Consider the following 22595-nt stretch of genomic DNA (forward strand, 5'->3'; position numbering starts at 1 on the left):
TCTCGACTTAATTCTTTACATATTTGAATAACGTATGTTGTATATGTGTGTATTTGTTTTGGCATACAACATCAATGTGTTTACATTTTTAACTCTGTGGTTGTAGGTGATCTTTGGTTTGCTAACATTGAACCACTAATTATGGATAAACACCTGGGTCTGCAAACGATTATATTGATCTGCCTCCCATTATGCATTATGCTGGTTTATGGAAGTTTTGATTTTTGGAAGGGGTAATAAGTTTGCAATTTGTATTATGGGAAAATTACGAATCTAGCCAGGAAAATTGGTTGACCACCAAATTAGCCAGCTCATGCCTCTTTGGAATAGGGCATCCGCCATCTAATGCGTCCGCCAGTAGATGATTGACACGTGGCAAAACTTAGTGGAAAGGTCAGCCGCCGACGCATCCAGTCCAAAAAGTAGGCTGATGCGTCCGGCTTAGCTGCGTCAAAATGCAAATGGCTGGCTCGGCTCAGTCTGGTTGAGTGGCTCGTTGAAGCAGCTTTTAGACGCGAAATGGGGCATTGGGATGTGTTCGACGCATTGTGGCGCATGGGGGGCATCGGTATCCGTGATTTTGTTTTTCTTATTTTATAAAAAATTCATTTACATTTTTTTCTATTTACATTTCTCCCTCCTATATATATATTGAAAAAAATCAGATTTATTTCAATATTTTCTCTCCATACCAACTGATTTTTAAAAGTTTTTATAAAATGCTTATGTCAATGTATCCGCCATTTGATACTCTCCAAATAAAAATCAAGATGTTTAACAGTTTTGAAGATGACGTTTTCCTGAGCTTTAGAAGTGCTAGTGTTTATGGGTGACGGGACCTGCCACTAGTGCTCGAAGAGATCGTCGTTGCCATTTATTGTAGGGGGTTTAACGAAGAAATGTGAAGAACTCACCTACAAAGGGAACGTTGGATCACTTCGTGTTACCGGATTTCCTCGTCCACGTCCTCTACCGCTCCTCCTAAGGCCCCAAATTGTTTAAAAACAAAGAGGAATTGGAGACCGAGCTTTGTGGAGGAGTTGGATCACTTCGTGTTATTGCTTAAAAAAAAATTTTATTATTGTTTTCCTTTATTTTTGTAATTTAATTTAATTCTGTAATTTAATTTGTTTGTTTAGTAAATAAAAAGTTGTACGTTATTTTTTTTATTTAACATTATTATCCATATGTCCATCTATATATTGAAAAATTTTTATCTAGTATATCACTTTAGAAGAGATGGGTGGTGGTGAATTTGAAGAATTTGAACCCTCGGGGTATTGCAACCCACCACCATGCTACCCTTCATTGCCACCAACCTACCGTGACCCGCCAGTAGCCTTCCCTTCACCGCCAACCGGCTGCCGGGCACCGCCAGCAGGCTGCCCTGCACCGCCACAACACCACTGTACACCGCCAGCAAACCACTATACACCGCCACCAGGCTGCCATGCAATGCCACCAGGCAACCGTGCACTGCCACCACCCCTTTTAAATCCTAATTTATTCAACCCGCCGCCTGGTAAAACTGATGATGAGTGGGATGGTATCACCGATGAAGAAGCAAGCTTTGCTTACGATTGTGCCATGGCAGAACTCCAGTTTTCCTGTCTGCGAGTTGGTGGTAGTCAGTCAAACTATAGCGAGTGTGAGAACCCCAAGGAACGTGAGCAGCGGTTAAATTAGCAAAGTAGTTATTAATGGTGTAATGTATGTTAATGTTATTATGTAATATTTTATGAAAAACTAGTCCAAATTTAAAGTTAATAAAAAACAAATTTCGTATTTTATTTACAATTCAGTAATTTCTTATGAATACACATGCAAGTATTTTGTAAATGTTAGATATTAAAATGTTAATATGTTTGAAATTTATATTTTAGGTTATTTGTTATAAAAGTCAAATGAAAACCAATAAATATCTTGTTATTTGGTTATTTTTGTAGTATTAATTAAATTATATTTATAATTGAATTATTACATAAAGAAAAAAAAACTGAAACAATCATGATGATAAATTTAAAAGGCCAAATTTTGTTAAAAATTACATATTAAACTACGTTAGGACGTGGTAAACAACGCCAGAAATACAAATTATCTGCCATGAACCTTCTATATGAGTTCATTTTTTGATTGATATCACCGGTCAGATTTATCGGTTTATCCGTAACGAGATGCTCCATCAGCATACATAGATACACAGCTTCGTTTCCAGTCAAAGAGGCGTTTGACACGACATAGTCATCGTTCATTTCAAATGAAATGATTTTTTCTGGCTTTCCAGTCTTTTTCCAATACCGCAGATTAACTAATACTGCTCCAAAGTATACGCATATTTTTGTCAGCCTAGGGATGACAACCTGTCTGTATTTATTGCCGGCACAAATGTCTTGACCCGGGAACATTACCAGTTGTTGGGTTTCCAGCTCTAGACGTAGCATTAGCCACTCTTTATTTTCTAGCGGGATCGGGAAAAAAACATAGTCAATGTCAAAAAAGGAAGGAAACGGGCTTAATTTACCGTTACAGTAAGTAGACGCGTTTTTCGTAACCGATTCCAATAAACAATCATAAAACTTTGGTGGTAGTATTGTCCAACGTAAAGGAGATGGGGCATCCAAACCCCTCCTATGCATCAGAGACGCCTAGAAAGAAGCAATGAGTGGGGTCCATAGACGCATCCAAACCCCTCCTATGCAGCTTCACTTTAATTGAATTTTTGATAACTTTAGAACTTTAGAGGTATCCGATGCAGCTTCACTTTCAACGAGAGGTCCATAGACGCATCCGGTGTTAGGCGTCTCCCATTGCAGGGACCACCACATGCGGTGGTTACACTGTTCCTAGGTTGCTGCTTCCTAAGCGGGTTACAGGGACCACCATTGTCGGAGCTCCGAACCATCTCTCCTCAGTAAACGACACAATCCGACCCGATTCCGTCAGTCTCCGACCCGATCCGACCCGTTTTTTAACAGAAGCACGCGACATGAATCAGAATTTTTGGGAGGATGACTCGTTGCCAAACTTTAACATCGAATTCACCATCGAAGATACGGTTGCTATGCTTGACAACACTCGTCCGGATACCACTAAACTGGTAATTTTTAATCTTCATTTTTTATGTTAGTGTTACTGATTTTTTAGTTTTTCTTGTAGTCTTTACCATTCATTATTCCATTGATGTAGGCTAAGGCTCCTAGAATTAGAGTTAGAGCAGCTTGGACGGTTCTAGATAGAATCAAGAAGAAAATGACGGCTAATTTAGAACATAGGCTAAGGCAGACGGTCTTTGGTCACTATTTGGATCTTGAGTCTGTCATTTGTGAAAGCCCACTTTTGCTTTGTGTTGCACGACATCAGATTCCCAGTGATAATCCTAGCAACGGAATAAGTTATGTGTTTGGGAATGATTTTGTTCATTTTACTCCAATCCAATTTTGTCTTATCACCGGGTTTAGATTTGGGCATATTACAAATACTATATTTAATGGGTCAGCTAGTTCTTTTAGTTCCAGAAATTTCCCGGGGATACGCGATGTAAAGTTACGTCATTTAGAAGAGGCATTTGATTCGTGCTGGTCACAACTCAGTGAAGACGATTGTCTTCGTATCTGTCTGTTGATGTTACTAGAGTTAGGTTTTAAAGGTACCCAACGGTTTGAACCAGTTGACAAAATGGTTCTCAATTTGGTTGATGATTTAGAAGCTTGGAACAACTTTCCGTGGGGTAGCTATCTTTGGCAAAGCACGTATGTGCATGTTTATGATTTGAGTCGTCGACACCAACAGGGTAATGCTGGGTTCTCGTTGCCTGGGTGCGTTTGGCCGTTCAAGGTACAAATTTTTAATTAATGTAATGCAATACATTGCAACTTCTTTATGCCTTAAAATTATCGTAAATTAAATCTATGTATATGTGTAGATGTGGATTTATGAAGTATTTCCAGAATTTAAGGAGATGGTTTCATTTTTTAAAACCGAAGCAATTCCAAGATTTTTGGGTTGGGGTCCTGGAAAAAGGGTTACAACTGCAACCGTTGAACGCATTTTTCAGTCTGCCCAAAAGGTAATTGTTGCTGTTTGTTATGTTATTTTCAGTTATATAGTAACATTAGAATATAGTGATTGATACAAGTTTCCATTATTCAATTCTTAGAATGAACGTTACCGTCCGATTCAAACCATATTGCCCACCAGTCAGGAGATGCAGACTGAGTGGTACATATCGAGTGTTCAGTATTTAGATAGTATTCGTATAGCGAGTGAGGTACCCCGTACCATGCAGCCCAATTCTGATACGATGCACAACAGTGCTGATATTCCAAATGATGGCGTTCCCGACGGGTTTGAAGGTTATGCAACGTTGACCCCGATGGCCACCCAAACAGCAGCCACCCAAACAACAAGAAAAAGAAGATCTGCAATTCTTGATGGGGGAAATGTTTCAAATACGGATGAATTACAATCGGCTCTTGTTGAAAAATTTATATCAATATTGGACCTGAACAATGAGAAGCTAAGTTCGATAATTGATGAAAAGTTTGAGGCAAAGGTGAGGGTGAACTTAATTAAACATTACATAAATGTGTTTATGTGATAGTGATGCTAATATGACTATAATATATGCAGATAATGAGTCTAGGTCTTCATCATGGTAGAGTTCATTCAGTCGGAAAGGTAATGTTGTATTGCTAGGATTTAAGAAATTCAATTACATAAACAATAATATATACTAATGTTCCTTATCACTTAAACTTGTGTTTGTAGCCGGAAGTAGAATCGTTTGTGAAGTTCAATGATGTTGGTGATAATGAAGTGGCAACTGTCAACTTGCAACCCTGTGACGATCTTGTGTTTAATGATACAGAACAGTTAGTCCACGATGTCCCGACAGCCGCAGTGCGGCGATCAGAGAGGTTAGTAAAGCCCGGTCCCTCTATGCTATCACCTTTTGTTTTGTTCAAGAAAGTGTCAAAGAGAAACAAGAACAAAGAAGATAGTACGTGTACGGATAAACAGATTCAAAAGATCCGAGATTGGTATATGATCGAAAGTTCACTGGTAAACAAGACGGATTCAAGGACCCGGAAGCTTGGAAAAACGATGGCGGGTGAAGTTGGTCCACAATTTTGGTCTTCGTTGCTAGGTGACGACGGGTCCGGTTGGTTAAGTGATGATGTAAGAAATTATCAATTTTAATGCTTTCAAATTATTTATATTTTCAAAGGTGTTTTTTAAAAAAACTTTCAAAACAGCATTTATACGGTTGGATGATTAAGATGTACGAGCAGAGGAACGACACCGATCGATGGAGCATTCTACCACCGTATTTTCAATTGACCTTAATTCAGTGTGATGCACACCGGAGGATGGAGGGCTATTTCAATGGGACCTATATTCCTATTCCACCAATTTCCCAAGTTGACGAGGTAAATTATTTTTGAATGCCGAAGTATTTATATATAGTTCATTTAAAAATAACGTGCATTGGATTTTTGGGGTGTTTATATAAATTATTTTTGAAAGGTTTATGTTCCGTTGAATATAAAAAACGTACATTGGATTTTGGGGGTGTTCCACCTTCGCAATCGGACGCTCACAATTTACGACAGGTTCGTCATATCGTATATATACTACCAATATAGTGCATTGAATCAATTTCTTACAATTTACATATTCCAACATGTGTAGTTTATTCCAATGTCAAACATTGGTTCAAGACAGAACGGAAGTGATTTACCACATCAATTTTGCCTTCGACATATGGCTACGCATAAACGGGTACTATTCAGCCGATGAGCCAGTAAAGTTGTCGTTGCCGTTCAAAGTCGTTTACCCGACCCAAGTTCCTCAACAATCAGGGAGTTTAGGAGATTGTGGTGTATGGGTTTGCATTTTAATGGAAAGGCTGATCAACAAGGAACCCATTTCTCGAGAAGAAAACACCGCAAAGGCAGCTTACCAGATGAGACAAAGGTTGGCTATCATGTTCTACGATAGCCTGTTACCGGAAAACTTTGATCTTGTCAGCACTTGCCAGTCAATTGAAAATGATGAGGATGAACAACTACATGAAAAGGTTGTGGATCCGTAAAGAAGGTATTATGTCTTTGAACATTTTGCATTGGGCCGGCCCATTTGGGGCCCAATTCTGATTGCCACACGCTATTTCCATTACAATGATTTGGTTATTGTTTCTATTTTTTTCTAGCCCATGCACCTGACCCATTATTACGGGATGGGCCGGCCCAGATCTGAATATCCTCCCCTACATGATTTCGCTCATTAATGCTAGTTTTTGCATATTCTCAAATTGTAGACAATTATTTTTAAAAAAACACTTATTTTTAATGTAAAAGAAAAAACAAAAAAAATCTTGTTTTTTAAAAAAAAAAAACACTTATGTTTAATGTAAAAAAAAAAAACAAAAAAAATCTTGTTTAAAAAAAAAAAAACACTTTTTTAATGGTTCAAAGGTTTCTACCAAATTGTTGCCCAAAATTTAGGAATAATAACTAGTGTTTCTATTTGTTTAAATATGAGTTGTGGACTTGTATAATTGGGCCAAAGAGTAGATACAGACTACATCTGCTGGGCATCATGGGTTGTTGCGTATAATGGGCTTAAAGATGAAATGAGTAGATGGACGTTTAGGGCAGGATTGCAGTATATATAAAAGCGTACAGAAACAGTATTGAGGGATTTTTCAGATCTTTTCAGTCTCTCATATCTATGGTTTGTTCTAGTTTTACTTATAAACCAAAAGGCTGCTGGGTTTTGACTTAATACCAATAAAGCCCAAGCTTCGGACCAATTTAGACGCCAAGCATGTAACGGCCCAACACATGTACAATCTGATCATGACAAAAAAGCCCAAGATTCGGACCAATTTAGAAGGGTGGCACCAGAATTATGTAAAAAAAAATAATAAACTTTTAACCAATATTTTTAATATAACCACATAATATATATTAATATGACCGAAACGGTCCGTTGCATACATAGCGTAAACATTAAAAAAAAAAAACTTGTTAACCATAGTAGTACGTAAAACCAAAATGGGTTAACACACGGGTGATCCAAGGAGGCATGAGCGACGAAGTATATGAAGATTTACAAGTAAATCTTCATAATCTCCCAAACGGAGACCCGATCGAAGTCTTCATAAAAAGTCAACAGGTACTCGAGTTTGGCGTCTTCGATCAGTTCTTGCTCGGTAACATTCTTTTTCTCCTCGGTTGCTGCCTTCATCGCCAGCTTCACCCTGCCATTGAACCGAGAACTAATGCACCTTAGGTAGCCTGCACGGAACTCCACCTCATTCACCGACCGTTCAGTTTCGCCAACATGTCTACAGAACATGTTGAAAACGCTTAACCAAAACGCGGCATCCATTGTAGCGTGCCGTCCAGTGTGTCTAGTTTCCACGTATGACATCGCAATGGCGATGTCTTCTACTTCGCTCCATGCATCATCCATGTTGTTCAAGTTTTTGTTTAGATAAAAGAAAGTTGAGTGAATAAAATGGGAGGTAGAATATGTATTTATAGGGATGAATGGGTTAACTAAAGGTCCCTTAATTAAATGCAAAATGAGTAATCTTAATTGTCATTATCCTTATATTAAAAACCAGATTCATTGAACAGTAAAAACGACATTTTTGTAATTCCATTTTATAACCATTTCAATCGTTTAGAACTGTAACTTTCGATTATTTAAAAAAAAGATAATAAAGAACTTGTATACTCAAGTATAAAAAAAACTAGATAAAAACATTAGTTTCACAGTTTTTATTATAACAATATTAGTTTCACAGTTTTTATTCACATCTTAGTTTAAATCGTGGGGTATGGTGGAGCGGGGGTTTGAGGCATGGGTTGACATGTGGACTTCGAGGACCATATAAGTTAAAAAATGATAATTTTGTATAACTTAAAAAATACCTTTTAATAATAATAAAAAAAACAGATTCAAAAACTTTTTTAAATGTTATTAAATTATTTAATTAATATTGAGTTTACCTATTTTTAACAAACGGTTTCAAAAAATTTATATTAATATGTTAGTTATAAAAAAAGGAAGAGGTAGGTGAAAGTTATTATTGGTCTATAAATATGGACCATTGGTGAGATTTCTTCATACCACCACAAATTCTCAGAATCATGTCATCAAAAGAAAGGCGTCAATCAAGCATTCCAGATTCTGTAGAGAACGCTGTTTGGCTTAATCCGGATGACCAATCTGTTTATTGGTCACAAAATGTTCTTGACTTCTACTACGGCGGTGATAGCCAATTTTGCTATTCAACTTATATGGGGCAGACGCCATTAGACAGAGAGTGGTGGGGTGGAGTGCTAGGGTATTGTGGAGATGGATATATGCAAGAAACGGTAATTAGATTAGTTTACTTACTGTTATTAGTTATATTATTTTTAATTTCTAACTATGATACTTTAAAAAATAATTTTAGCATGTTCGTGCATGGTGTAACAAGCTAATACAGGATAGAGAAACAAAATATCGTCGGGGGACATCTTCATCAAATACTTTTCGTTGGACCATTCTACCCCCAAATTTCATAGACCTTCTGGCAGAACAGGATAACGATGCTTACGGATACGCTACTGGCAGTGTAGAACTTTACCCTCCCTTTTGGGACGTGGATACGGTAAATATTTACTCACTAAATATTTACCGTATGCGTGACATAGATATGTACTCACTAAATATTTACCGTATCTACTTTTTAGGTTTACATACCAGTATCCAAAGAGAAAGAAGGCTGGGTAATCTTGAAGATAGATATGCACTCACTAAAAATTACCGTTTATTTTACCAATAAATGTGATGCACTTAATTGCGGGGAAAGATTCTGCATTCACAGAAGGATACACCAAATTCTAGTAGAATTTGAGAGTCTCTTCTTATGGTTCCTCGGTCGTATACAGTATTGGGAAAATGCAGGACTAAGTGAGGCTGATGCGTTGGATTACACCGGGGATGTTGTCTGGCCTACATCGGAACATCGGGTTGGTCGGAATTCGGGTGTGATATTGTGTATGTTGCTGCAAAATCTTGTGCAAAACAGTGTACTTCCAAATTGGCAGGAACGAAACATGCAAGATGCATGTATGAGATATAGAAGATTTATGGCGGATCAACTCTATTCTGCACGTTTCATACCCCATTAATAATCTACTTAAAAAATATTTCCTAGTGAAATTATTGTGGGATAAATTAATCCCTAAATTAATTGAATCAAAATTTTTGTTAATTGTTTATTTAGTGAAATTATGTTCTTTTCTTTTTCAATTACAAATGACTTTTTTTGTTATTTACAAAACAAATAAAACAGAAAGTTAATATAAATAAAAAAACAATTGTAATATATCTTAAATAGGATATACATTTGGCATAAATTTATACAAATACTTCTTATTTAATCATCACCCAAGTTGTACGAGGGCCATGTATGTTGAAGTACATAATCCTGAAATTGTCCGGCTTCAACTTGGGCGGTACTGGGTTCCGGCCTAGGGACGGTGCGAGAAGAAGTCTTTGTTTTGGGCGGTGCTAAACAGCTCGCCCGTGAATGCCCATACGTTTTGCACCTACCGCAATATACGGGAGTGGGGTCCTCTCCTTGCGATAAGATTCGTTTGTTTTCTTTCGGACGTCCGGCTTGTCGTTTTGTAATAACCGGTGGTTGTAGATTCACCAGTCCATCGGGTACTTCCCACTCTGATTTATCAGGCACTGGATTTATATGCTCCACATACGTCGATTTATAAACTTCATTACTGTAAAATGGCATCGCATAATGAGCACAATCTGGTTCACCTAAAAATCTAGATACCGCAATAACATGCCCGCAAGGTAACCCAGATACTTGCCAAACCCGACAAGTGCATGTTCCATTTGAGAAGTCAACTAAACCTCTCTTTCCACCGTCATCAACATCAAAACTGTCCTGGGAAATTCCAGCAACCACCCACGAACGAGAACCTTCCACTTTGCCTCGAATTTTTTTTTGAGCCCACGGTGTAAGAAAGTGTTCCCCTTGAATTCCCTCTTTCCGGCGATCATAGAACCATTTTTGGACAGACTGTACGAAAAATTCTATCAATTGGGTTATTGGAATTTTTCGAGCATGGTTTGATAAAGCATTCATAGATTCAGCGCTATTAGATGTCATGTAATGATATCTTCTCGCTGGACAATGTGCTCTTGACCATTTCTCAAACCCAATTTCTATAAGAATGTCTCGTAATCTTGGAACAGCAGCACATAGCGCGTCAAACGATTCTTGAAAATCGGACATCCGGTAAGATTTGCACGTCTTCCACCAAAGACTCTCATATTCCTTTTTTTTTTGACGGTAATCGAAGGTTGACCATCAAATGACGACAACATAACCCGTGAAAGCTTCTTGGAAACACCAACCGTACGGCTAATTGTATAGAAGCTGCCCGGTCAGAAATAATTGCCAATTCTGGATGTTCGCCGATGCATTCTTTCAGTTTTGAAAGGAACCACGTCCACGACTCACCGTCCTCAGATTTACCAATGCCATAACCAATAGGCAAAATCTGATTGTTTCCGTCCATGCCCACAGCCAAAAACATTGTTCCCTTAAATTCACCTTTCAAGTGGGCAGCATCTATGATGATAAGCGGTCTTAAGTTACGGACAAAGCTCCGAATCTGAAACAAATACGATAATGTTAGACATATGTGGAAAATTTTATTTATTGATTTATTTTTTTATAGTGTTTCACTTACCACCGCACCTATGGCCACAAATAACATTTCAAAACGACTTTCAGAATCAGTGCGTATCTGTGTCACTGTTCCTGGATTAACCTTCTCCAAGTTATAACAATAGACGGGAAGTTCCGCAAAAGAACTTGACGAACTACCTTGCAAAAGTTCTAATGCGTTACATTTACCACGCCATGCTTGCATATACGTTAAATTGACTTTTTCTTTAATCCTAAAATCTTTTACAATTTCGGTCGAACGGTATATCCGTCCAGAATCTTTAAATTGTTCTACTAATAAGCTACCCACCACCATTGGGTTTGCTTGTCGCATATGTGGATATGTTTGCGTCTTAGAACATGTATGATTGTTGTTAAAATGTTTTACGTAAAAAACATCACAAGATTCGCGACTCGCTGCCTTGAAATTCCACTCGCAATTCTCTTCAATACAAGATACTTCGTAACGAGTTTTGGATGATCTGTCTACTTTATACGAAAAACTTTCGGAAAGACACATTTTTCCTAATTCTATTTTCATTTCCTGTTTGTTACGGAAAATATAACCTATGTAAAACTGGCTTTTATTTCCAACGGGACAATTAACATTATCAGTTACTCCAGATTTATTATATACGTTACATTCATCTTCAGGAAAAACATTTGCATTAAGATCAGGACACTTAAAAAAATTCGAAGAACCGGCCGATGAACCAACTTGATCTTCAACCACATATAATTTAAATAACTCAAGAGGGTTTGTTTCCCAAATTTTGGATAAAAAAGTTAGATCAGAATCATCAACTATATCAATGGGATCGTTAAAATTTGAAATTTTGTAAGATACACGTGTGATGTTTTGAAGACCGGTTGACTCACTAAGATTTTTTAAAAATGTATTATAAGAAACTGTAGTAGAAGTCTCAAAACCACGTCTAACAGAATCTGCTTGGACCACGTACTCTAGCCTCCCATCAACGACTTCCCACTTGCCACCACAGTAAACAACAAATTTCATTGCCATATCAATTGAGAGAGAAAACAAAAATAGGAAGATGTATTTTCTAATCTAAAATAGAAACGCACACATTTATAATAAAAGTAAAAAAAAAACCAAAAAAAAAAACAAGTAGCTATTGTTTTTGTGGTCTAATGCGTCTCGTAGACTCCTCGGGTAGACGCCTAAATAAACGTGATAAGACGCATCACATCATCCAGCTACTGACACTGGAAGCGCCTCGAAGACGCATCCGAAGCAGCCTTTAGGGGCATGGCTCTGACAATGGAAGCGTCTCTCAGACGCATAGCAAGCAGCATTTAGGGGCTTTAAAAGCTGACATCGGAAGCGTCTGGCAGACGCATAGGAAGCAGCTGATAGGGGCAACCAAAAGCTGACATCGGAAGCGTCTGTTAGACGCATAGGAAGCAGCTGATAGGGGCAACCAAAAGCTGAAACGGGAAGCGTCTGGTAGACGCATAGGAAGCAGCCGATAGGGCATCCAGCTCTGACAATGGAAGCGTCTCGTTAGACGCATAGGAAGCGTTTCCAGCGACGCATAAAAAGTAGTGCCCAGCCAGACGCAACAAATTCAGCCGGACGCAAGCTACAGTGGATGCGTCACTTAGGCGCCTTCGAAGCAGCAGATTTCTCTGCCCCAATCATTGAAACATTCTTGCCACGTGTCAATCATCTACTGGCGGACGCATTAGATGGCGGATGCCCTATTCCAAAGAGGCATGAGCTGGCTAATTTGGTGGTCAACCAATTTTCTTGGCTAGATTCGTAATTTTCCCTTGTATTATTGGCCTTTGAGTAATTTATTTAAACACAATATGTGGAATATGTGGAATTCTTTTAAAGGGGTTAGGAGATTGTCTTATTTTGCTCGGGTAGAGAAGAAAGATGAAAAGGGGTGCCTGATTTGGGTTCATTAACCAGCAATTTGTTCTTAACCTGTGCCTAATGTGTTGTTTTCTTGTTGTGCTTGTGTTATGTTTATCAATAATTCATGGGTTATGATAATAGACTATTATGTCTGTTTTTAGGGATATGAAATTGTTTTATAACTTGAGAGGTCGGGGGTTAGTTATAAGGAAGAAAAGGGCAAGGCTTGTGAGCATTCCTAATCTGGAACGACATATGAACATGGTTAGCTGAAAAGGTAATATTTACCCTATCTTTCTATACTAATATAATAAAATATTGGGGGACACATGTCGGTACACAGCTCGATATCTCGAACCAAACCCTAGTTTTAAATCACAGATAACAATGTAATGTCAAAACCGGTTTTGCTTCCTCTCTTCTTGGTTTTATCTTGTTTATAAACCTAGTTTTATTCGTATATAGTATTTTAGAACTGCATGTTTATAGTACTTTCAACTCTTCTTAAGTTAAAATCTTTAAAATTATTGAGGTGTGTGTGGGTATTAGGGGCAATAAAGAACTATGGACAAATCATCAAGAATAAACAAAGTTGAAGACTAAATCCAACCTGTGTTCATAATCTCACATAACTTTTGTGATTGAAACCTTGGATAACTCTCTGGTAAGCATTCTTATCCACGACTCTATTACTTGGTTGCAAAATAGTCATTTTATAAGCTATGATAACGTGCGTAAAACAAGAGAAAAATAAGCAAAAAGCACCAAAAATGGCTAGGTAACCTTTACGGAATATATCACTCTGAAAACGAAAGCACGAATCCTAATCCGATTTTAATTGCAATCTTCAAATCTATGAAGAATCTAAGAAATCGCATGTGCATTTCTTAATTTCATGGTTGTTACTATCGAAAGTGCGTCAATTATACAAAAGTAGCGTTAGGATCCAAGGGTAACTGCTTTTTAATTCTTCGTTTGTATCGTTTTGAGTTGTTAATTATACTGACCGATCGATACCTGATGCAGGGAACTAGAGAATTTGTGTTAAATGTTGATAACATGTTGATCGTTTATAGGATTAAGTAAGTTAACCATTGTTTGAGAAAACATTGAGTGCAACTGAAACTGGGAAGAGTGGGCTGCCAAAAAAATGTGCAGAGGTTAGCATGCATACATATATTACTGTTATAATAATAATAATAATAATAATAATAATAATAATAATAATAATAATAATAATAATAATAATAATAATAATAATAATAATGTTTTTATTGAATCAATCATGGGTGTTTTAACTGTTTATATTGGTATCATGTAGAAGTTTAACTGTGGTACAAAACCCACCAGTGACATTTGAGGTCCAGCTGCTCTGATGGTGAGGGGGAAAAGAAACTGCAGAATTAACTTCTGGGCCTTTTCTTGTTCACGATATCGCTAAATGATATCACGGACGGGAAAGATTGGCGTTTCAATCTAAGAACCTGGCCGAATAATATCAGCAGGATGTACTTCCTGGAAGGTTTTGAGCCTTATGTTCGATTAATGAAGGTGCCACCCAATAATACCAACTGCGGAAGATTTGCTACAACTGAAGTTGCATGTTGAATTGAAGCTTAGTTAATGTTTAAACAAGACTATTTACAAACGTTTTTGAAGATTAGTTTTAATGGCAATTCAGAGACATTTGATCAGGGAGTTAGTTGTGATGATTGGTCCAAGATTTTCGAGAAAGATACACCCTTTTTTAATTTTATGTCTATCTTATAACGTATTTCTGTAATAGATTTATTGTGTAAGTAGTTTTTTTTTTAACGGCTAATACATTATACATCCGCACACACATTACTCCTAAGTTATTTGAGTCTTCTCTATAGAATTTAAAATTCAAATATATATTATAGACACTCATTGGACACGTTAGTAAGTTTTCTCAATAATTAAGAACTATTTTTACTATACTAGCTTTCATGAGCTAGGTCGGTAATTAGGTTTTTTTTTTTGAAAGGTAAATTTCTTTTATTTCTGTCGTCTTTGAGACTTGAACCCAAGACCTCCCTCTCCCAAAATATTTAAAGGCTTTGCCTTTGCCGATGGACTCAATTAATCCTTGGTTGATACTCTTTTTGTAGCATTGTAATATATTGTTTTGTGATTTATAATGATATGATGATATGATATGTTACTATCTGAAATCTTGTAGTATAATATAATGTAATGTAATATGATGCCATGCTATACAATATTTATCTTTTTAAACCAAACTGAAATAGCGGAATCGTTTACAAGTGAATCAAATTCATAAATTGGTTATAGGTTTCGTAGTATCATATATATATAAAAAAAATCTTAACTCTACGAGAAGAAAAAGCCAAATATTAACCGATCTCTTATGTGACAGATTTAACAAAAAAAAACCATGTTTTTTCTCTTTTTGAATCCTCCTATGATATGTTGGGAATCTATAGTTTAATATTGAAAAATATAAAAATTTAAGTTTTCTTTATATATTGTTAAAACGTTGGTAAAAATTCAAGAACATTTAATAAATACTTTTGTTTAATATTTTTCTTAGGGATATATTGGTAGGTTTTATCATAGAAATATAAAAAATATTTTTCCATTATTGATTTTGTGGGATCATGGATAATTTTCCAAATATAATACACATACTGTAGTGATGATAGCATAATTTAATGTTATGTGAGCTGATATAATATGGTAGCATAACATATCATATCATATAACATCATTTAATAGTATGTCAAATTATATGGTATTGTATCGTATCATATGTATTATGTTACTTAATAACATAAAGATACATTGTAAACACATTATTAAATTATTGAATTAAAGAATGGAAAACTGTATATTATAACTACAATCCATTACTCTATGTACAAAATAGAGTTGAAATTTCACTGGGTAGTGGAACCAACTACGTGTCATCCACTAATTTTAGTTTTTTTTTTCACCATCATTATTTTAGTATAGAAACAATTTGAAACCATACAAAAAATAAATGTTGTTCTATTGCACTCAAACCATACAAAAAAAATGTTGCTATATTGCATTGGCAAGAGACGCACCCGCTTGGGGGTCGGCATTAATTCGATTACATAGGGATGAGGAGTGATTTTTTATCATTTTCTTAAATACACCACCAATTAGCAATTGTTAAGCCCATGAACTACCAATTGGCAAGAGACGCACCTGCTAGGGTGTGTCAATTGGTATTGAACCAGTATTGGTATCGAAATTACTCGTACGGTCTTGCTCGGTATCATGAAGGTAAAAACCGACATCAGCTGGTACAGAAAACGCCAAAAGTCTGTAGCGAATTGATTTCAAAACATATGCAAACACAAATTAAATAACAAAAAAAGTTTGCTGCAACGCGGCGATGGTGATAAACCTGGTTTTGATCAAAACATAACATATTATGTATAAAAGAATGACTTGAGAGATAGGTAATACATATATATATACACACACATAAAAAATAAATTCAAAAATCCGGAAGGACTGTAAATAGTTTAGAAATAAATAGTTGTAACGGTAACCTGTGTGTTGCGATGATGACATTAACTGTGCACAGCGACACATTGGGGGAGAACATTCGAATCATTATATAAAACGAAATCTTGATGCAAACCAACGCGATGCGACGTGGCCGTTGATATTATTAAAAAGTTTGTATTTATAAAGCGAAACCATTAAAAGAATCCATAATGTCGTAACAAAAATTCAATACAAACTAAAAAAATTCTAATTTATTATAGTTCAATGTTTAAAGTGAAATTTGGCTTAAAATAGAAGTTTATTGAAATTTAGGGACCTCGTGCTAACTTTATTAATGTTTATTTTTAGAAAAATAATTTGGTTAAAGTAAAAGAAATAAACTTATTAAAATGCATGGAGTGTAAATGAAAACTTTATTAACGTTTTGTGGCCAATATCAAGTTAAGGAAAGTTGACAATTCCTCTGGTACAGATAGATAATTATTAAAAAATAACTAGTAGGGAAGCCCACGTTTCGTAGCGGGTGTAAAATAAGTCCATATTACTCTTGGGTTTAGCAGTTTTACACTCCTACTAAAATCAAGATAAATCAGTTAATATCAAGTTAACGGATTGATCTTGACCATCTTTAAATCTTAGATTCAAAACATTAAAGTTTTAGCGAGGTTTGTTTGAATAACCATTAAACCGACGATAGTGAATTTATTTTGGGCCTATCTCTTATAAGACAAGGGACGATCAAAGTTTTGTTTAACATGTTGGGGTGGGATAGATCCCAACCATCACTCGAGCACTTTTGATCATGCATTTAGTCTACTAAGGTAAGCATGCGACCCATTTATATAACTCATCATTTTTTTTTGTTTTCTATTCTCTAACGATGTGTTACTATACGTGTCCAATGGGCCGATTAAGCAGCAAAAGTTAGTTAACTAAAAGCTTGATGGATGTTCTCCTTTTATAACCACATTTTCCTTGCATATTTTATTAACTAGGCGATGTAGGATAGAAAAATAATAGGTTTATGAATTTTCTTGGAGTTCAAACTCGGTCAACAACTCAGTCACAACTCAGCGAACCGGTCTTGTAGTTTTCTCCACATATGTAATGTGCTCTCTAATATTATACGGGCCAGTGGGTCGATTAAGCATAATAAGTTAACTTAAAGCTTAATGGGTGTTCTCTTTTTATAACCACATTTCCCTTCCAAATTTTTTTATTCAAGCGATGTGGGATAGTATGAACTTTCTTAGCGGGACAAAATTGTAATTTGTAAAGTGAGATACGTATAAGCACTTCTACATAGGTGTGTTAAAAAAATTCGGATCCAAAACTGAACCCAAGATATCTGAAAATCCGTATAAGAAATTTCGGGTTTTGAAAACCGGATAATCCAAATTTCGGATTTGGATATTGATTTCTAAATATTTTGGATAATCAGATTATCCGATATCCGAATACAACAAAAATAGTAAATATATATTATATGGGCAATAGGTTTAGTTTAAATATAGTAAAAAATAGTAAATAATTAGATTCGTATGTGGATTCTAAATGTATTTTGTGTTTAATGTTCGAAACATGAAAAATCGAATAGAGGCTTACTTTAAATCTATATAAGAAATAGAGTTCTTTTTAATTTCTTTTATCAATTCAGATGTTCGTTTAAATATCAGAATCCGTATCCAACATAAGGATTTAGATAGTCCGAGAATCGGATAATCCGATCTTGAACACCCTGTATACATTACCACGATATTGTTTATCTGTTTCAATTTGTTTCTCCATCGTAGGCTTGTATCATCAACCCTAGATACATATGCTCTATTATTTTTCGACTTAGTTCTTTACATATTCATTTGCTGAAAATTTGGTGCATATTTGAATAACATATGTTGTATATGTGTATTTGTTTTGGCACATAACATCAATGTGTTTACATTTTTAACTCCGTGGTTGTCGGATCCTTCATTGGCTTTTAATGATTTTCTCTTCAAGTCAAACATTGAACCACTGATTATGGATTAGGGGTGTGCAAAAAACCGAACCATAACCGAATACCGACAAAACCATACCAAAAAAACTGAACCAAATAAAAACCGGTGGGTCGGTTAATGGTTTTTTTGAAAACCGAAAGTAGCGGGTCGGTTATGGTTATTGACAGGTGGTCCATAGGACAAACCTTAATCATGTTAAAAGATAAATTAATCCTTCACTTAACCGCGTAATTATCTTGAATTAGATAACTACGGTTGCTTATGTGTCAGGTGCAGTTTGGGAGCTAAAAAGGGATAAAACGCAGCTTTGGATGGTTTGGAGATGAACGGGTCGTGCGTGGGAGGAATGAAGAAACAAAACACACAAGTCAGGGCTCCACCGTAAATTACGGTGGCCCACCGTAATTTACTTACGGTGGCCCTGAAACTCATAATCTCCTGCCGTAACTCAGTAGAGGTCTACCGTAACATCATGAAGTCCACCGTAATTTACGGTGGATACCTTAAATTACGGTGGAGGCTGCGAGGAAAAGTGTAACTCCCATTTTTAAGGTGCTTTATGGTGGCTTTTGATTGGCATTCATCATTGGACGTTTTCTTATCATCTTAGGGGCGATTTTTGCTGGCTCTACCTGGTTAAAAACAATTCTAAACATTTGGTTCTTGTTTTTGATGCTTATGAACTCGAATTTGGATGTTATGATGATCAACCAAATTATGTCCGGCTAATTTTATGGTGATCATCCTAGGTTGAAGGTTTGTTTGAGACGGTTGTGTTTTGATTCCATATTTCTAGAATGGTAAACGTTATTTATGTTTTGTTTATTATGGTGTGTGATTACTTGCTTGTAAATTGTTGATTCTTATGATATTCTAGTTTGAAACCATACGTTCTTGGTGCCGTTGGCAATCGAGATATCATGGGTAGAATTTGGATTGGGTAAGGGTTAATTGGTCATCGGGTAACAACCTCACGTTCTAGGAATCTGAGTACTTCGTTCCCTTTTATCACAACAAGTAATTACACATGAACTATATCTATATAGTTCTTTCTAGTGGATGATAACACAAACGTTGAAGCAAACCAGAAACTTAGGATGGTCATTTGTCTCTAAAGTGTTTACAAACTCAATTTTCATTTTGCAATTTAATTGGTAATCTTAGTTCTAACAATCAAACCAACAATCCAACTCTTGAATTTACTTTTTAGTGCAATTAGTTTAATTTTAGTTAACGTAGATACAATTCTAAATAACACATATTCCACAAACTCCCTGTGTTCGATACCCACTTGCCACTAGCTATTTAGTAGTAATTGGATTAAATTTGATTGTGACCACGACATCACGTCAAATTTTGGCGCCGTTGCCGGGGAGTAGTGCGCAACGTGTGTTATTTTTGTTCTTTTTAAGTTTGTTATTTTTCTGGTTTACGCTGGGTGTGTTAGTGTGCAGGTATTTACAGGTGCATGCGTACTAGAAGCTCTCACAAGCTTTCACCATTGGCGTTTGATCCGGAGATTGAGCGAACGTTAAGAGGAAACAGAATTTTGCTAAGAGAAAAAAAGTTAAGCGGTTCACCAACAACACCAACTACACCTATTACACCACTTCGATACATGGATCCTCCACCACCACCACCCACTACGGGTGAACCTGTTAAACCATTTATACCAACATCCACTCAACCTTCACCAAATACCACCATTCTAACCACTACCACCGAACCTACCGTACTTCAAAATGTCACCCCAACCAATACCACACAACCCATTACCACACAAGAAGAACCATCCATTACCTTTAAACCTTCCTCTACCATTCCACAATTGTCTCATTTCTTTCCAGGTGCAGGACAATCATATCCAAACTATACCATAGCACCAAATTCTACCATTGTCCATGCTTCATCATTTCGGCCATCGAACCAGTCGGGTTTTCAGTACTCGACTCTTCCATTTGGGCAATCTTCGGGAATTCAAGGAGATGGTTATGATGAGGGATATGAGGAATTTGAGGGTTATGATGAAGATGGGTATCCTTATGGAGGTGATGGGGATCAAGGAGAGTTTGGTTACGTGCAAGGCCAACTTCAAGGAATGCTAAGTGTTGGTGGAGTGCCACAACAACAACAACTCATACCACAACACATTAGGCCAAGGCCACAAGGGCCACAAATGCAACGTCCCATACCATTGCAACAAGTTCGTCCACCGAATGTTCAACAACAATTTCAAAGGCCAATTCAAAACCCACAGATGCCACAACAACAATTTCAACAACCAATTCCACCACAAGGGCATATACCAAGACCAATGGGTCCAGTTCGTCCAAGGGGTCGGTTTGGTGTACCAAGAAGGCATCTAAGAGAACATGCGAGGGGTATTGAAGCGCATTTTAGGCCGGTGATTACTCATAATCCATCACCGATGGTTATTCCTCACAACAACCAAGGAAGAACTTTTGAAGTAAGGACTAATTTCTTACAAAGTTTGCCGAAATATAAGGGTCTAGCAACGGAGGAGCCTTATTTCCATTTGGAGGCCTACGACTCAATTTGCAACACTCTTGGGAGTCAAGGTTTTTTGGCCGATGATGTAAAGTTGGTCTTGTTTCAATTTTCTTTGGAGGATAAGGCAAAGAAGTGGTTCTACATTTTGCCTTCGGCATCTATTTATACTTGGGCGGAGATGCAACAAATTTTCTTAGACGAACTTTATACCGCCCAAAAGACCAATGATGCTAGGAAGGGGTTGAGGAGTTTCCAACAACAACAAGGCGAAATGTTTCATGAAGCCTTTGAGCGCTTTAATATGATGATCAAGAATTGCCCGCATCATGGAATTGAACTTTGGGAATTGATGAATGCTTTCCATGAGGGGTTGTGTGCCGAAGATGCGCATGATCTAATGTCCATTGCAAATGGGACTTTTGGCACAAACTATGAGCATGACGATTGGGAGTTCTTGGAACAAATGGCCATTACATCAAAGAGAAAAGCTCAAGCATCAAGGAGAGCACGACCGGCCATTACCCGAACTCAAGTGCATGCAGTTGATGATGGTAATGTACAAACTTCTAACTAAATTTATGATGTTTGTGCTATTTGCAATGAAATAGGTCATGCGGCTGAAAATTGCCAAGGAATGGTGGAAGGGCAATATGAAGAGGTGAATGCTTTGCAAGGTCAAGGAGGGGGTGGTAGAAACTTCAACTTGGTCCTAAGTTAGGAAAAGAGCCATTTTATGGTTCAAGAGGGTATTGTGTTGGGGCATGTGATATCGGACCGGGGGATGGAGGTAGATAAAGCAAAGATACGGGTAATTTCATCTCTACCCCCACCAAAGAATGTTAAGGGGGTGAGATCATTTTTGGGACACGCGGGGTTCCATAGAAGGTTTATTAAGGGTTTTAGTGTAATTACAAAACCTTTATGTAACATATTATTGAAAGATGTTCCATTTGATTTTACTGACGAATGTTTGCAAGCGTTTCATGTGTTGAAGGAACAGTTGGTGAAGGCTCCTATCTTGCAACCACCGGATTGGTTAAAGCCTTTTGAAATTATGTGTGATGCTAGCGACACGACTATTGGAGCGGTTTTGGGTCAAAGGGTCGATAAGAAACCGGTGGTGATATATTATGCAAGCAAAACTTTGTCCGAGGCGCAACTCAATTACACCACGACCGAGAAAGAATTATTAGCGGTGGTGTATGCTTTGGACAAGTTTAGGTCTTACATTTGGGGGAGCAAGGTGATAGTGTATGCGGATCATAGTGCGGTCCGATATTTGATGGAAAAGAAGGACGCAAAGCCCCGGTTGATTCGTTGGGTGCTTTTGTTGCAAGAATTTGATCTTGAGATTCGGGACAAAAAGGGATGTGAAAATGTTGTTGCGGATCATTTGCCCCGGATCCCATTGGAAGGTGTTGATGACCCGAGTGAGATTAATGAACGGTTTCCCGACGAGCAATTGTTAGCCGTCTCTACTTTTGTTGCACCTTGGTATGCCCATTATGTGAACTATTTGGCCAAGGGTGCAATTCCGAATCATTGGACGAAGAAGAGACGACAACAATTCTTGAGTCAAGTTAAACAATACATATGGGATGAACTGGATTTATTCAAAATCGGACCCGATCAAGTGATAAGAAGATGTGTTCTCGAAACTGAAGTTTTAGAGATTTTGACCCATGCTCATTCATCGGCATGTGGAGGGCATTTTAGTGGGAACAAGACGGGTTATCGGGTGTTATCTAGTGGGTTTTATTGGCCCACGATTTTCAAGGATTCCTGTGAGTATGCCCGAAATTGTATCAATTGTCAACGAGTGGGAAGCATTTCGAAGCGGGATGAAATGTCGTTACAACCAATTTTGGTAGTGGAGGTATTTGATGTTTGGGGAGTAGACTTCATGGGTCCTTTTCCA

At 37.1% G+C, this 22595-nt stretch overlaps 3 protein-coding genes and 1 non-coding gene across 4 annotated transcripts; 1 reads left to right on the forward strand and 3 right to left on the reverse strand.

Annotated features, from left to right (window-relative positions):
- Positions 1–8162: 8162 nt before the first annotated feature.
- Positions 8163–9207, forward strand: LOC110925054. The gene is made up of 3 exons (XM_022169025.2): positions 8163–8390; positions 8471–8668; positions 8751–9207. Exons 1-3 carry the CDS (start codon positions 8163–8165, stop codon positions 9189–9191), a joined length of 867 nt encoding a protein of 288 aa, XP_022024717.1. The 3' UTR covers positions 9192–9207.
- Positions 9208–9439: 232 nt separating this feature from the next.
- On the reverse strand, positions 9440–10321 carry LOC118488916. Its single transcript, XM_035986346.1, has one exon. The coding sequence runs from the start codon at positions 10319–10321 to the stop codon at positions 9440–9442; it is 882 nt and encodes a 293-aa protein (XP_035842239.1).
- Positions 10322–10355: 34 nt separating this feature from the next.
- Positions 10356–11783, reverse strand: LOC110925055. Its single transcript, XM_022169026.2, has 2 exons — positions 10782–11783; positions 10356–10703 (listed from the first exon to the last, which is right to left on the reverse strand). Exons 1-2 carry the CDS (start codon positions 11781–11783, stop codon positions 10356–10358), a joined length of 1350 nt encoding a protein of 449 aa, XP_022024718.2.
- A 9121-nt stretch (positions 11784–20904) lies between these two features.
- Positions 20905–21010, reverse strand: LOC118489510. Its single transcript, XR_004887530.1, has one exon. It is a non-coding gene; the product is annotated as a small nucleolar RNA R71 (small nucleolar RNA).
- Positions 21011–22595: the final 1585 nt, after the last annotated feature.

The sequence above is a fragment of the Helianthus annuus genome, chromosome 17, assembly GCF_002127325.2.
Source record: "Helianthus annuus cultivar XRQ/B chromosome 17, HanXRQr2.0-SUNRISE, whole genome shotgun sequence".
Classification (NCBI taxonomy): Eukaryota; Viridiplantae; Streptophyta; class Magnoliopsida; order Asterales; family Asteraceae; genus Helianthus; species Helianthus annuus.